The following is a 16,790-nucleotide window of genomic DNA, read 5'->3' as shown; positions in this document are numbered from 1 at the left end:
TCAGTGTCTCTGTAGACGCCTGATGGCAGTTCCATAACCTGGGTGACAAATAGGCAGGACAGAACTTGTCAATCAAGGTTTGATGTTAAAACTCCAGGGCAGCACCTAGATTACCGTGCTGCTTTGAGGTCAGTATAGTTGGAAATTAAACCAGGGTGCTTCTCTGCTCACAGTTTCATCCTGTGTGTCTATTTGCCTCTGCTTCTCTTATTTCCTGCTGCTCAGTTTTCAGTCTAGTTTGCCATCAAGCTTCCTGTCACAATTTCCTGTATTCTTCTTTTTCATTCTGATCTACTTTTTCTAAATATAAGCACCCGAGTGGAGGTTTTTCAGTGTAGATGAAGTATTTGTGTCTCTGTAAGTGTGTGTATAGTGTATACGTATGTGTCCATCCAAGCATCCCCACCTCCCTCCTCTGTATCACCTCTGACAGTGATGCGCAACCATGGGGAAAATGAATTCCTTATGACATGAATCTCGTCCACCCTGCTTTCTACCGCCCTTCCCGTCTGTGTTCTTTAACAGCTCCCTTATTTGCTACATGCACATTTATCAACAGCCTTTGTTTGCTGCTTTGGCTTGAATCATTTCTATGCTTAACCTCCATTTCTATTCACCTGCAGTCTCACCTGGCTGCATACATCAAACTGGCTTTAAAAGCCTCTTTCCCAGAGAGCCGGCTTGCTTTATCTGCTCTATCTATGATGAAATTTGCAGGCTGTCAGGAGACTTGAGCAGGAAAGTCAAACATCAATCTGGCAAGCGTGTCCTTGCTAGAGGAGCACATTTAGGGTTTTCCCCAGGCACCAACACACTGATTGGATCTTTTGGTGTGCTGTAAGTCCTGCATGCAGATGACACACACACACGCACGCCTGCACGCACACTTTTCCCTTATTTAGCAAACTACAGTATCAACCTTTCACATCTTTCAAGTCTGTTTTAATACTCAAAAGTAGATTTTGAGTTGAGTATCAGTTTAAAATCTAGACTAAAAAAAATACACATACTGCGTAGTGAGAAAACAAACCCATGTTTTTTTCTTTTCTTTTTCATCCTTATCTTAATATTTAAATAAAGTAGGACATACATTGGAGTAGTATTTTTGTATTATTTAAAATAGTCAGTTTGATTTATCTTGTTTGAATGTGATTTAGATGTGGTAAAGACTGGGGGGTAGGACCTGATAAGCCTAGGGCTTCTACACACACATATACATATATATATACATACATACATATACATATATATACATATACTTCTGCAATAAGCCCATCACTTGCTTGTATGCTTAAATGAATAAAATGCTTTTTAACAAAAACTGCTTTGGATTAAAGTGTCCACCACCACATGCCAATCTGAGGGCAGCAGAAGAGACAAAGACCAAAATTCACAAAGCCTACGGATTCCACACCGACAAAAACATGATTCTACACATAAGCATGCACAGTTACAAGTATGCATATACACACATACGCTCGCATTCATCTCCATTACAGCAGCATCATCGTTGACATACATTTGCGACTAGTTTAATTACTCACAGTAATTAGCCAGAGGCAGGAGCTACCAACGACGCTCTTCTCTCTCTGTCTCACCTCTCTTCCTCTGTCTGGATCTTGCTCTCTCTGTGCGTGTTGAAAGTGTATATCAACCAGCAAGGTAGTGTTGTATATAGAGCAGAACACTCTAGAACTGCATTCTTATATTATGACCAGTGACTGGCAGCACGTATACAGCTTGACGAGTTTATTCCTACAATAAAGTGACCCTTTAAACCTCGTATCTACCCTTTTATTAAAACCCCTCTCCCTGAAAACACCCCCCAGCCGTGATTTTTTCGTTTTTACAATCCTTACCCACACAATGTTTTGGGATTTCTTTTCTTCCAAACCCACGGCACTTTGATCCAAGCAAACCCACTACCTCCCTCTCTGTTCAGTCCGCTAATTGAATTTGCATCTGACTTTTAATTAACAGCCGGGTCGATTTGCATAAAGTCGGATCATTTGCATATGGTTGGCAGCCCCTCCCCCCTACATGTCTGAGTGCCTGGCACAGAGCCAAGAGAAAGACATTGGAAAGACAAATAAGTAGGGAGGGAGGAAGGGACGGATGGAGGAGAAGGTGAGGTGTCTGCCAACAAAGGAGAAGAGAAAGAGCAGATGGGGGAAGGAGGAGACAAATGGGGGCAAACAACAACTAATGCCATGAGATGGGGGAGTAAGCGAGGTAGACATGCACATACACAGTTACACACACACAGATTTTGCAATCAAGTTAGATAATTAAACAATCAAAGGGGGGTAAAAAAATAACGTAATGCATGCTAAATAGTTATACACATCTTACAAACAGGTGTTAATTAGTGGCATGTTGACTCTATGCAGATGAGCTGAGCGGGTGCGATAAGATATAGCAATGAGGTGCAATGCAACGCATTTGTCGACTAACACTGAGGCAGCTTCATATAGAGGGATGCTACAAGTGAGCATGCATCTCACGTGGACCTCATGCATCCGTGTAGACATACAAAAGCATTAGATATGGCAATTCACTTCCAAGCACTCCCCTCCCCCAAATATACGGACACTACTGTAACCACCTCTTGCATACGTATTCATGCAGTCACACATAAGGTTGAGTATTTGTCAAAATGCTTCCTATCCAGAGGGCTTGCTCTGCTCCGATAGGTCCCATCCATCACACTGTGCCAAGTTTGCCCAATAAGCATGCCCTTATCTATGAATACCCATCCAATAATGCCTTGTAGGGTGGGATGACATACTTTAATCTGCAGTGCAATTTGGCGGCAGAGTGGAAAAGCTGTTAAGGTGTCACCAAGCATTAAAAAAGCTGGCATGGTGAAATCTGGAGTGTGTACATAAGTTTATATACTCAGTGTGTAAAACTCAAATGTCCATTCAAGCAGAAATATCACCACAATCTGCATAACATTAAAACCTGAAATACAACTACAACTCTACATGTGCTTAAACACAAAATAAACAAACTGTGCTAACAACACAGGTTCTCGCTCTGTCTGAGTCGCCAGACTTCATTAGTACCCAAAAAGAATGCAGCTCATTAATGAAAGTCATTAAGGCAGGCGGTGAAGCGCTGGGTGGCTGCCAACAGGACGACTGCTGGGTGGCATGTAGGGAGGGGACGATCCACGGCCAGTACGAGCAGAGTTGCAGCTGCTTCTCTCCCGGTTGTTCACGGGGGAGATGGAGAAAGAGAGTTTGGGGGGGGGGAGGAGTATGAGAATGTGGGGGTCTCAACTTTTGAGTAGACGTAGGGGTTTGCTGGAGGGTCGGGGGCTGTGTGCGTTGCAGGCTGCCATCTTAACACTGCAGAAGATGGAGCACGACAGACGCCATTTTTAGGGCCGATGCAACGAGTCGCCATTTTAAAGTGCTCTTTGTGGGGAAATTGGGAATTGATAAAATAATGAAATGAAACCATCACTTTATTTTGCATCTCATTACTATGTTGTCAAGAAAATGTGTAGGCTTATATCCAAAATGTTGACTTTCCTAGGAACTAACAAAAACACCAACAATTTCATATTTCTATTAAGTCACCCTTAGGGTAGGATTAATTCCATCGAGCATTAAGTTCTTTAAATGAAATGTGACATGATATCACTACAACTTCATCAGATACAAGTTTGTTAGCTCCGTCTACATTCGGCTGCTCCGGTACCTCAGGACGCGGACGTTGGCACATCCTCGCACTGATCCGAGGCCTTGTCTGGAGCTCAGGACTCGTCTTCTCCCATCACTCTTAACGTTACTAAAGGAAGAAAACCAGCATTTGTGCATTCAAGTTATTCGTGCTAATCAGCCATACACTAACGTAGCAGGCAGCCATATTGATTTCAGAGGCTAATCAAGTAAAGGTTTAATGACATGGCAATTAAAATGCTCCAGAATGTGCATAAAAGCTGCGATTAAATGCTACGGGGATCCTGCCTTCTGCAGGCAAGAGAATGTAAGCTGATGAATTCATGCAGTCTGGTTGTTCATCTTTAGCTCCTCTGCAGGTCTGTAAAATGTATTGATGGGAAGAAAAGTGTATACGGTAGTTTTTAAAGGAAAATTCTCAGTATTGCAACAAAAATAAAATAATCAAAGAAATGTTTATATTTACAACTTGAATCTTTATTTCTTTAAAATAAGATAAAGGAACATTTGTTATTATCCATAATACAAGTAAAAAAAAAAATGTATCAGAACAGAATAATATACAGGACAGAGTATGATAGTGACAGCTAAGGGAATTATATATGGTTCAAACGGGTAAAGATCCTTGGTATATTATGAAAAATAGAAGTAGCAGTGGACTGGTTAATGGACGACTGGATAAACAAGGAGAAAAGATCGAAAAATGTCAAGATTTAGTCAACTTGGCACCAACAAACCTGCTTTCTTTCCAGTTTCAGCCAAAATGCTAGCAAACATTCTCCAATAAATAAGGCACTATGATGGGCCAAAAAGCAGGAAAAGTATGTGAGTGAGACTGTGTATGTGTCTGCTTGTGTGTGTGTTCATAATCTGAATAAGTGGACCACAACTGATGACATTTTATATCGTGCATAAATACATCATCTTAAACCACTCTTAAGATATTTCTATTAATAAGCAATTCAATACTGGGAATTTAAAAAGAAGTTGAGGACCTGACATCCCTGAACATTTAACAAACCGTTAAAGCAAAACACAGTGACAAAAAAAAGATACAAACATAAGCTTTTTTTGGTTTAACTAAAGGGAGAGAGCTGAATGATGCTGCATCACACAGACAGACTGGTTTGACTTTGTGTGTGTGTCACATGTTGGCAAAGTGCTGCCCGGCCCCCTTCCAACATGCTTCTCAATGACAGACTATGTAGTGATCAAGTGCAATATTGAATATCATCACTTCCCACATATGTTGATACAGCTGTGTGCATAAAGACAGAAAACTGCTTCTGCTAAAAAAAAACATCAAACTTGAAAAAAAAAGTGAACAAGATTAACAGGTTAGGCAATTCTGACACTGAAAGATAATAAGCATCAATCCGTTCTGTTTGATAGATGCCTTGATGTCTGCCACCTCAAAGAAAAAACCACAAAGGTTAACTGTAAGACCTGGGAGCAGGTTAAATCAAGCTGCAGCACGTTAAGATGATCAAACTTCTCTTCACTCTCTTTGTCAGCGATAGTGTTTGTTAATGAGGCAATAAACTGACATGAACAGTTCATTAGGCCGCCGAAAGTCATTGAAAATAAAGTCCCTCTGGCAGGCTGTTGAGTTTCTATCCCACCTGTGAGTGGAGGGCTGGAGAGGCGGGAGTGTCATAGCAAATGAATTACACCCAGTAGAGGTCAACTGCAGTGGGGCAGGTGGCGTCTACATCTCGTGGGCGGAAAGATGGTGTTCTGGGATACCGTTGGCATGAGCCACCACTGTGTTATTCTCATTGAGGCGCCTAACACGATACATTTCATAATGAATGCTGCTGGTGATGTCCTTAATGTTCTGCATATGGGTCCTAAAAGAAATGCATAGATACACACCATTAGAAACCAGTAGAAGACATGGACAAACCTTTACAATTTACAACATCTAAACCCCCCTCTACTCAAAACATGTAATTAGCTAGTTGTTACTTCACTTAGATGTTTGTCCTCCACTGTGCAGAATGGTGTTTGTGCAGTTTCAAAAAATTAAGAATGTTTTCACATTTATCTGCTGAAAGGGAAACATTTTTCTGTGATGTCACACAATTCTGCTGTTGTCACACATTTAAAATTAAGTTTTAAAGATGACCACAACTTCTTTGGAAGGCAGTCGTGGTCCAATGAGCAATGTAAAGATGTGGAAAGTTGAAACCTCCAGCACACAAACTTTTAAATGAAGTAGGAGACTTAAATTTAGTAATTAAAAATATTTACATAATTATTCAGATTCTGGATTCATTAATGAGGATGAAGGAATAGTATTAATTGTGAAGAATTTTTAACTAGGCAATTGAACTTTTTGGAATATCAATTTAAAATGATAATTATTATTCAAAATCGGGACATTTTTAGGAGTCACAAAACACACTATGACACAGTGACACAAGGCTGCATTAAAACAGAATTTAAGACCAAGACATTATAATATGGAGACAGAAATCCCTCACCTGATGAGGAGATCCCGTAAATAGGCAAACTCGCAGTGGGCTATGTTCTCAACTACAGTAGGGAGAGAAGTCACGAGTTATTGGATAGAATTATAAGTGAGCTAAAACAATACAAAGTACCAAAAGACAGACAGTAGAACAGCTGTGAGCTAAGCTTTGTTGCAAATATGTTTTCTAAACAATCCCCTAGGTGGAGTCAATGATCTCAGTGTGATGTCCCTGTAGAGATACTGCTACACTACACAAGCCCTGGCCCAGTACAGATCTCTGATGCTAACTTCATCTACTTCAGAGCCCTCCTGAAGAAATACAACTAAACGCTCAAATAAATCCCTGTGTGTGTGTGTGTGTGTGTGTGTGTGTGTACAGCACACTCGGCAGGAAATTAAACGTAATAAGACACTAGATAGAGGTATGGTGCCTTCTGTCTGGAGTGGATAACATAATTAAATATTGACAGATGAATCCTGCGGTTAAGAATGGATGTTGTCAAAACACAACACTGACTGGTACACTATTGGCCAACTGATAAAGCGGACTACGTTTAACTCTTAAGACAAGCTAAACAAAAAAGCTCTACTAATTAATCTAATAGGTTCAGCTATTTTTTCACTAGATTTCATAAATTTGAGCAAAAAACATTCATTTACTACGTGAGCATTCACAGTGTATCCTTTGTGGTACAAAAAGGGATGTGTGGAGTGGGGGAACCAAGCAAACAAATCAGGCCTCTTCAGACAGACTGCGTCTGCTGGAGGCCTAAGCCAGCTGCATGGCACACGACACCAGTCTGAAGACCGAATGGAGCATTGTTTTACTGACTGACTGATTCAGTGAAGTCTTTACCAATCTCCCTTTTGTCTTTTCTTCTAAACAAAAACACTTCCGGGTTAGGCTATGTGCATACTAATTCTGTCCTGAAAGTGTCCTACCTTCAATGGTTCCCCACTTGGTCTTTCTCCCCAGCAGCCTCCTGCCATTGACCTGGTACTCCTGGTCGCTGCCCACCACAGCAAATGGGATCATCTCCTGCTCACAGGTTGAATGTCAACAGACAATGGAGTCAAAAATAACTCAAGTCAAGTACATTAACAATGACTCTGAATGGATTCAGGATGACAGTGGAAAGGCATGTCTGAGCATTAACGAGGATAATAGAGTCACAACTCCTGCCACATACAGTATATCTTTAATTGCTTTGAAAAGATCCCCTCACCCTAATCTTCTCGTTGATCATTCTGTCCTCAGCATCCTCGTCAAATTCTTTCTGAGGGTACACGTCAATCCCGTTGGCTCGCAGCTCTTCCCTGATCTGCAGATTTCAAACATTAAAGAGAAAAACAGAAACTGTTAACCCACTATAGTTTTGAAAGGATACAAACTAAGGCCTCTAATTGCAGGAGTAATTAGACGTGCTTGATGCAGCCTTCAGAGACATGAAACAAATGCACCTTAATCTGCACAGTGTACAGATTTTGGTGGTATTAACACTAATCTGCCTTCTAATCTACTCCAAAACTTTGGGTTTAGTTGTTAATTGCTGTTTGTATACAAACCAGAAAACCTTACAAGATGGATGCCTATGCATGCAAACACCAAGTCTGACATGCACCGTACACACACACACACACACACACACACACACACACACGGGGGTGTTTAGCCTCCTCATTGCTAATGAAAGGAGGGGTAATCCTGAGATCCTTGAAGAAAATGAACGGCTGCAGCCTTAATAAACGTGTAGAGGAAGTGTAGAAAGTACCGGGTAGAGAGAGAACATAGAGCGAGGGGAGAGTGCAAGAGAGAAAGAACCACATAAGAAAACCACAGGAACTTATCCCATCTCTGGTTACTGCTCCACAAACATGGAAAAATGCAAGCATGAAGAGGGAGACAAAAAAAGAGGACGTTTCTAGATTACGGTGCGGATTTAATGGAATAAAAAGGAGAGATTTTAGATACAACAATACAGAAATCTATTAAAAAATAAACCAATGAGGAAATGTAACCAGAAAAATGTTACCTTCTTTTTGAAGAAGTCCCTCTCCTCCAGGGTGAGTGTATCCGCCTTGGCAATGACTGGGACAATGTTGACCACCTTACTGAGACGTCTCATAAATTCTACATCAAGAGGCCGCAGACTGAGAGGGTAAGACAAAACATAAGAAAACATTTGTAACACAGAACTCCTCCACCAGGGGGCAGATGTTCCTAACAATTCTCCCAGATGGAGGAACTACTGTACCTACTAACATACAGTATTTACAGTTGCATCCATGACCTAATCATACTATACACTGTGTGAACAGCTACTTGATACATGTTGAAAAGACCTGTGGTTGGTTTGAGGCCTTTCCAGCAGTTTGACAAAAGCATCTGCATGTTGTTATGGCAGTGGATTCAGCCTTGCTGACAACACAAAGACTGGCCATTGTCAACAAGGTTTCTCCTGCACAATGCAAGAGCACACTCAAAAAGACAAAAGTGCTTAATTGACAGCATGCTTCCAGACTCCCACACAGACTCTCTGTCTCTCTCTTCCTTCCTTCCTCTCTCCTATTAGACTTTTTAAAGCAATCCTTGAACAGCTGCTGGCCAGCCCATGTGACATTTGCAGTGTAGGATTAACATGAAACATTGCTGGATGGGACACAGACAGCGGGCCATCCCCCCACTCTCCACCCCCCACTGCCTGAGTAAAGACAGGCCATGACACAAAAATTAATAGAATTGCAGTTCTTGGAATGGTGCTCTATGATCAACTGTGTGTTGTTGTGTGTGTGCTCAAACAAGGCTCACAATTCACAGCTGCTTTCAAAATTTCCCCAAGGCTTTCCGGTGCACTCGACTAGAGTTACACAAATGCAAGAGCTATAAAATGCGCGGTGAATCTATCACTTGATGGACACATGAGACTGTGTGCACTCTGCCCCTAATTTCTTCTGCTAGTATACGCCAAACCCCTAAGCTCCAAACAGTGAGGGGCTGAACCAACACAATGTGGAGAGGGACGGCAGTTTATGCAGTTCGATCAGAGCCAGATGTGTGCGTCTGTAAGAGATCCAGGGAAAAAAACTTGGAACATTGTGCTGCTTCAGGCCAAGGCGAGAGCAGCCCATCTTTCCAGTGTGTGTGTGTGTGTGTGTGTGTGTGTGTGTGTGTGTGTGTGTGTGTGTGTGTGTGTGTGTGTGTGTGTGTGTGTGTTTAACTGGTGTTCATGGATATGTTGCATCGTGTTGATCGGAAATGTGTGTGACCGTGTGTGTGGGTGTGTTCAAAATGAGGGGTAAGATGCAGAGAAATGTTTCACATTGCTTCACATTGAAAAGCTTGAGAACAAACAAAGAAATGTTTCTGTTGAATATGTATTTACATATGATCTGTTAGCACATGTTTAACAACACACCGTTAGTGCCAGTAACAATGGCAATTGTTGAAGTTTTAGTTGATCCATTGTCACCTAACGGTCACTGTGATAATAAATAATACATCTTGGCGGGGGGGGAGGAGGGATATGCTTATTCGTTTTGCCAAGAGTTAGGTGAGAAAATGGGTACTGCTCTCATGTCTGTACACTAAACATCAAGCTACTGCCAGCTGCCGGCTAACTTAGCTAAGTAAAAAAAAACTTGGAACAGGGGGAAAGGCTTGTTTTCATACTGTCATCGGTGCATGGATTAAACAGTCCTGCCAATGGTTTTTCACTATACCACTGATCTATGTGTGGCTTTAATGACCCAAGAAACACAGCAAAACGTACACAAAGTCAGGGAAGAGGAAGACTGCAAGCTAGTTAACATGAATGTCAACAATGCAGGATCTAAAAAAACATTTGCAAATGGTTGGATGACGAAGGAAAGTTATTCAACACTTTCGTTCGTCCTCAAAGATGCACACAATGTGTTTTTGTGAGTAACCCTCAATGTACATCTAACTTTTGTTGGTTTACTCCACAGCACACGTTTAAGCTAAGTTACCCATCTGCATCATCTTTCCTGTACAAACATGAGAGTGGTGTCAATGTTTAGGGAAGTTGTGTCTTTGATCATACTGTATTTCCCTTACAATGTAACCTTTAAATGAAATTGCGTTTGACCAGACGCATGTAATCAGGTTAAAACATTTTTTGTAACTGATTATGCTAATTACTTTACAATGTAACCTTTGACTGAATGAATCTTGACCGGATTGCATATGCTTAGGCATTATTGCTCACCTGGATGTCATCAGAAGATCCTCACCTCTGGCTGGAGAGCCCTTTGTCTTGAGAACAAAGGCAAGTAAAACACTAACTGAAAGAAATAACCCTGACCAGCGGGGAAGGACCATACCAATGTATAAAGAAAGATGACAGCTTCCCATCGGTGTGCATATTACAAACTAACCTTTGTCTTGTTTACCATGCTCGGAGTAGGCCTGCACAATATGAGGAAAATCTGCAACGTGCCATAATACAGTTCAATATTGCCATAACGATATGACTTGCGATAAACAAATATTGAATTGTGCATATTAGCTATACATTTCCTATGTCTGCCTGGTTGTCTTTTTAGATTAGAATTTAATATAACTAGGCTAAATGTTTGCAGAGCAGCAACAGCTTGGCTTGTCATAATTCGCTATTAGCTGAACTAGTGAGCGGTGCTTGTTATAACGGCAGTGGATGACAGACTGCGACAGAGAAAATTGAAATATCGAAGTCTACGCTTGTTGAACAGGTGTATTGATAAAGTATTTTTTAGGCCTGGTGCCCGTTTTATACCAGGTTTCGGTACCTATCCCTGAAATAAATGATTTTCCTTATTCATTGCGTTTCAGGCTTTTGCGCTGTGTTAATTGTGCATGTTCATATCACAATGACAAAGAAAATACGATTTATCTGTCAGCACTAGCTCTGAGCATTAAAAGTGTGACAACACTGTAAGAGATTTTTGTCTTTTTTCTTGTGGTTAGAGTGGGATTCCAAATCTACCACGATACAATCTTCTCATCTAATTTACAGCAAGAAAGTGAACAAATTTGCCAAATTATGTCGTTGAGAAATCTAAGTGCAAGTGATGTAGGCACTGACATCATTTTAGTGTTGTTGTGTTAGGTGCTGACAAAGAAGTAGGGACAATCAATATTTCTATGGTGTGTGTTCAACTTGTGCTCATGTGTCCATATTTAACCATGTTTGAATGTGTCCTTACCAGTGTCCGGTCGGGGGAATGAAGTATATGCAGCAGTGGACTCTGGAGTCTGGAATCCTTTTCTTCCTGTTGATGTTAATCTCCTCCTGCAGGTACGCCTCATACTGGTCATTAATAAACTTCATGATGGGCTGCCAGCTAAACCATGGCAGGGATGGATTAAGGGAATGGTGAGACAGGAGTGGAAAGGGAAGTGATGAATGGATAAAAGAGGAAAAGAGAAGGCAACACAGAGGTAGAAAAGGAAAAAGGGGTAAATGAGTAAAGGTGGGAGGGGCTCAGAGAGTGAGACAAACAGTGAGGAGAAAGATAAGGTTATAGAGTGACATAACAGGAAAGGTAAAGAAAAAGAGAGGGGCTTCTGGTTAGACACAATTTAATTATTTCACTGGTTATGTCATCGATGCAATGATGACAAAACTGTAGCGTACCAGTTCTCATTGTTGATCTGGTCTCCAAAGCCTGGTGTGTCGATGACTGTCAGCTTCATTCTCACTCCCTTCTCCTCGATGTCTGCACACAAAGAAACACGCACACTGTATACTATTATGTCAAAAACACCCTGTGCAATATAAACTACTACTAAACAAGGCATTGCAGATGTGAAAAAAAAGTAGCATGACTCTGCAACTGCACCGCTTATTTCTTGCCTTATATCTATTCGTACAAAACTGATTTGAGGGGATAATTGGTCATACATTTGAGAACATTTTCAGAACAGCTGCCAAATTTAAAAACGAGGCTGGTTTTATGAGGCTAAGAATATGATATAGTCAGAGATTATTTCAGCCATGATTACAGTAATTCAAGAGAATTAGAGTGAAAGAAAAGTAGAGTTAAATACAGATAAAGTACTATGAATGTCTGGAGTGACTACACACGCAGTATGTAAAACTGGCTGACAGAGAAAAGTGTAAATACAGAAGGACAGAGAAGAAAAACAAAGTTGCTGAGAATGAGATGGGTGTATTTTGGTTAACAGACCTACAGACACAGATGGAAAGAAAACAGCCAAAAAGACGGGATATAGAAGAGTTGAGGGGTTCAAGAGGGCCATACCATGACTGATGGACTTTATTTCAATTGTTTTGGGGATCTTCTCCTGGGCTGTAGCCAGCACTGACTTACGGCTGACTTTAGACTTGAACAGCGTGTTCATTAGAGTAGACTTTCCCAGGCCACTCTGTCCTGTAAGCAAAAAAAACGTCAGAAAAGCAGACAGTAAGACATGAACACACATTTCAAGATCTTTTTCCCACATTGACTACTTGTGCTGTAGGTAACTACAGTAACAGTCCACACACTGTAACATTGTTGTCATAAAAAACCCAAATGTGATCCATTATTTCCATGACAGTTTGGACAACTCCACGCTGTCAGTTTTGGTCTGCACAAACACTGCCAGCAAAGCCATCAGCACACATGACTACAACCCAAACACACCATCAATAAGACAGATTGGATCCAAGGTAAACCAGTCTTTTTTCCTAAAACAATCAGAAGGCTTGGATTAATGTGCACTGAGCAACCAGAAATAAAGTATCCTCTGTGCATAATACAGTTTAACAGTCCTGTAATAAATACTACCTTAAGTTTTTAGTTCTAGGTGACACTGCGTCAGAAATGAGTCAAAAGAATGGATATACATATGAAAACCTTTATAGTTCCTTTAATTATTTCATTTGCAAACACTTCTAATATAAAGTGTACATGTATATATAGTACATGATTGGTTGGTGTTTTCTTGCAAGGACATGATAATACAGGGTGTCTTGAAGTTCACGTTGCAGTTTACTGATAAAATGCCCTGGATAAGACGGACTGAGGGCGACTTTAATGTAAAATCCGATGAACCAGCAGGACTCCTTATCTGTGAGTCATCATCAACTGTCTTTTTATATGGATGGGACCCTCTGTGACCCCTCAACACCATGCTATCATCACCACGGGTTAATGAGAGGAGTTTGGAGGGTCCCGCTGGGCAGCAAACATTCACAGTTCAACTTCAGATTAAGTCAACATCAAGAAGAACATCTTTACTGATTTATGGTGACACAAACTCAGTCGCATGTACAGGCAGTCAGCAGCACACGTTACATGCAAACATGGAGCTGTACAACCAGTACTGAAGCCAACAGCCACAGATTTTAAATGGAGAAAATTCATATTCAGTTGGAAGTTTTGGAACTGATCATCACTACATGCAAAAATCACATATCAACTCTAAAGCTTTGGCAGCATTGACGCCAGCTGTATGAACAGCTGCATTAACCAAAGTGTCTTGGTCCAACATTCTCCAACTAACAACCATCACAACAGTAATGTGGTGCCAAAGTCCCACACCTGCTTGTGTGGTCACCATAGAAGAGTGGATTTTGTTTAAAACTGTGATAAAATAAATGTAGCGACAACATTTTTCACGATTTAAATTTGTTTTGCAAACATGCTTATCCATGTGTCTTTGTCATCAGATACAGACTGCTTTGTGCCTTCTCCCCTCTATTGAACCCAATTCTGCCCAATACAAAAATGAAAAGGGGATTTGGCATTTAGTAATCTATATCAAATCTCACTTGACCATAAAGATCCAAACCCAATCATTCCTTCCTGCAGTCCCTTTTTTTTTAAGTGGTGGTATCTAACTTCACTTGAACATGGAAACCAAGTTTGTTTAGTTTTGCTAACCATTGCCTCCACAACTTTATATAACTCAGTCTCAACTCTGAGGCTGCTTCTTCCTGAGGAGACATTCAGCAGGGAGGTGGTGTGGGTTCTATGGTGACCTGTCTACTGTTGAGAGGTGTGTGTGTGTGTGTGTGTGTGTGTGTGTGTAATTAGCTCTTGTTTTAAAAGGTTTCTGATCAAAGTGATGATGGCTCAGTGAGAAAGAGTCCTACTGTGTGTGGCTGCTTATTAAAATAATTTTGAGGCCTCCAATTTATGTCTATGATTAGAGAGAAAAAACAATATCATACCTGAATAGGGACACATTTTACAACAGCCGTCTAAAGAAGTTTTGAGTCACATATAAGTGCAATGGTAACGAGTTGATGCTACATGTCAAATTGACTTCAGAGTCTGCCCTTGATGACAAGGCTCAGAATGAAATACAAAATAATCTTCATGATTAAAAATCCACCTTTTCAGTGTGCAGTATGTAGAACTTCCTTTCTGTGAGGGAATTGTGCCATCAGACACAATCATGTTAGCTTTAACTAAATCTGGAGAATATGACTGAAACTTTAGCTGGTGTACACATGCGCTACTTACCCACAACCATAATATTGAGCTCAAAACCCTGCTTCATGGCCTTCCTTCTCATCTGTTCCAGAATGGCATCAATGCCCACATAACTGAAGTCCAACACAGGGCCACCGGCCTTCTCCCCGTACGGGACACCCACTGCTGGGGAAACCATAGCATCAGGCGCCACTGCCTCAGACATGACACTGCTGCTGTAGCTGGGAATCACTTCTGGTCCTGACGGAGAAAGAGAGAGAGAAGGTTAAAGGGATGAGATGAGGTATGATATGAAGGGTATGGGGGTGGATAGAAGTGACAAATGTCTGATTAGCAGTGGTGCTAATATGAAAAACAGGTCACGTAAGCAAGATGAGGAAGTACACAAGAGGTACATAGCAAAGAATGGTATTGGAAAACAGTCACACTACAAGAATCTGAGATCCTATGAAAAAAACAGTTAGATGAGAGGATCAATACCACTTCATATCGGTCTGTTAAACATGAAGCTACAGCGAGCAAGCGATTGGCTTAGCTTATCACAAAGACTGGAAACGTCCAACTTCCAGTCTTTATGGTAAGCTAAGCAAACCAAGAGATATTAGAATACTGATTTTTTTTTTTCATCTTAACTCTTGGAAAGAAAGTGAATAAGTGCTTCTCCCAAAAATGTTGAACTACTCCTTAAATTATCACCGACATGTTGATCCATGAAAAACAACACACATAAAAAAAACCTGCCTGCTCATCAGTGCTTTGGATGCACCTGCTTAAGGACTGGAGTGAAGGCGACTGATAAATCTGTTTTTTACTATAACAACACACACACACACCTTTTAAAAACACGTCCTGTCTTTCAAACAGAGGGGTTGGCTGGTCTCATGCCAACACAGACTTTTGACTCAACAGAAAACTATTAGAAAATATACCCCATTAAAGTATTTTGCAATTGGCAGGAGGTTATCCCCACAGATTGTTTTGATAATGATTAGCTTAATGTCCTCCTTTGGAATGCTTTTGGATATGTGTCTAATTTTAAGATAAATATTCAATTTTTAACGTGTTCCCCATGGTCTGTTGACGGTCACCAATATGCATGCAGAAAGTGGGTGAAGCTCCGCTTAACAATGTGTTAAGTCAGCGTAGGTAAATAATTTACAGTGTGTATGTTTTTGTCTGTATGTACAGTAGTTCATGCAGCTGCTACCCCTCACAGGGCCTCCCTTTCCCTCGCTCTCCACACTGCAGTTACTGTCCTGTTAATATGAGAGTGGAAAAGAGAAATACTGCTGAGGCTGAAACCTGATCCATTCACCCAACTAGCCTGGGTCACACACACACACACACAAACGGAGAGTACGTGCTTGTGCATTTAAACACAGTGGATGCCATGACCTCGTACACATACAGCCTTTTGATCACATAGCTGACCTGCAGGCGCGCGCGCGCACACACACACACACACACACACGGCTGCCAAAAATTAAACTGCTTTTGGATTCCAGCTCAAGCACAAATGTTACTCCTCGACACTTGGCCTGCCACAAGGAGAAGAAGTCCAGACAACTAGCCAGTACACTCGTACCACTTGAGGAATTAAAGTAACAGAATGACAAGTAGAAAGTCCACACGCTTCAAACTGGCACTGCATTGATTAATGGAAGAAATTCAGTGAAGAATAACACTGCTGTGGAAACTCAACACTAGTTCATGTTAGAATTGAGTCTTACTTTATAATGTGCTCCAGTGTGTGTGTGTGTGTGTGTGTGTGTGTGTGTGTGTGTGTGTGTGTACACACGTGTCATAGAGACCCACCTATGGAAGCAGCTCTCCTGGCCTCCTTCACCACTTCCCCATCCTGTTCCAGCAGTCAGTCAGCAACTTACTATGAGTACTGCCCTGCACATCCCACATTCCCATACCTCTACTCGTGTCTTTCCTCTTTCCACACACTGATACTGTCCTATTTCGCCTGTCATCAGTTTCCCTCTCTATTCCATCTCTTAGTTTTATATTGTGTCTCCTGTGTGACTCCCATGTCTTCTTTGCTCTGACATTACAACTGTGCCTTCTTCTTCCCTCCCACTGGCTTATCTTGAACATTTGTTCTCCCTTTTCTAAACTCTGCTGAAGTCACCTCTTTTATCACCTTTATCTCTACCTCGCACAACCTCTCTCTTTTC

At 41.1% G+C, this 16,790-nt stretch overlaps 1 protein-coding gene across 6 annotated transcripts in view; it reads right to left on the bottom strand.

Annotated features, from left to right (window-relative positions):
• Positions 1-4,144: 4,144 nt before the first annotated feature.
• The window catches only part of septin9a (septin 9a), a 74,341-nt gene continuing 61,695 nt past the window's right edge, over positions 4,145-16,790 (bottom strand). For all 6 annotated transcript variants that reach the window (XM_078269244.1, XM_078269248.1, XM_078269249.1 and 3 more), the window contains 9 exons: positions 14,638-14,847; positions 12,427-12,555; positions 11,799-11,880; positions 11,368-11,505; positions 8,199-8,316; positions 7,392-7,487; positions 7,108-7,204; positions 6,176-6,227; positions 4,145-5,539 (listed from right to left, as the gene is read on the bottom strand). In XM_078269244.1, the coding sequence (XP_078125370.1) occupies positions 5,398-5,539; positions 6,176-6,227; positions 7,108-7,204; positions 7,392-7,487; positions 8,199-8,316; positions 11,368-11,505; positions 11,799-11,880; positions 12,427-12,555; positions 14,638-14,847 (1,064 nt within the window). In that variant the 3' untranslated portion in view covers positions 4,145-5,397. The remainder of the gene's footprint in view (positions 5,540-6,175; positions 6,228-7,107; positions 7,205-7,391; positions 7,488-8,198; positions 8,317-11,367; positions 11,506-11,798; positions 11,881-12,426; positions 12,556-14,637; positions 14,848-16,790) is intronic.

Source organism: Sander vitreus, chromosome 15, assembly GCF_031162955.1.
Source record: "Sander vitreus isolate 19-12246 chromosome 15, sanVit1, whole genome shotgun sequence".
NCBI classification, from domain to species: Eukaryota; Metazoa; Chordata; class Actinopteri; order Perciformes; family Percidae; genus Sander; species Sander vitreus.
Note: the sequence above shows the minus strand (reverse complement) of the source record. Positions and strands in the feature narration are given on the sequence as shown.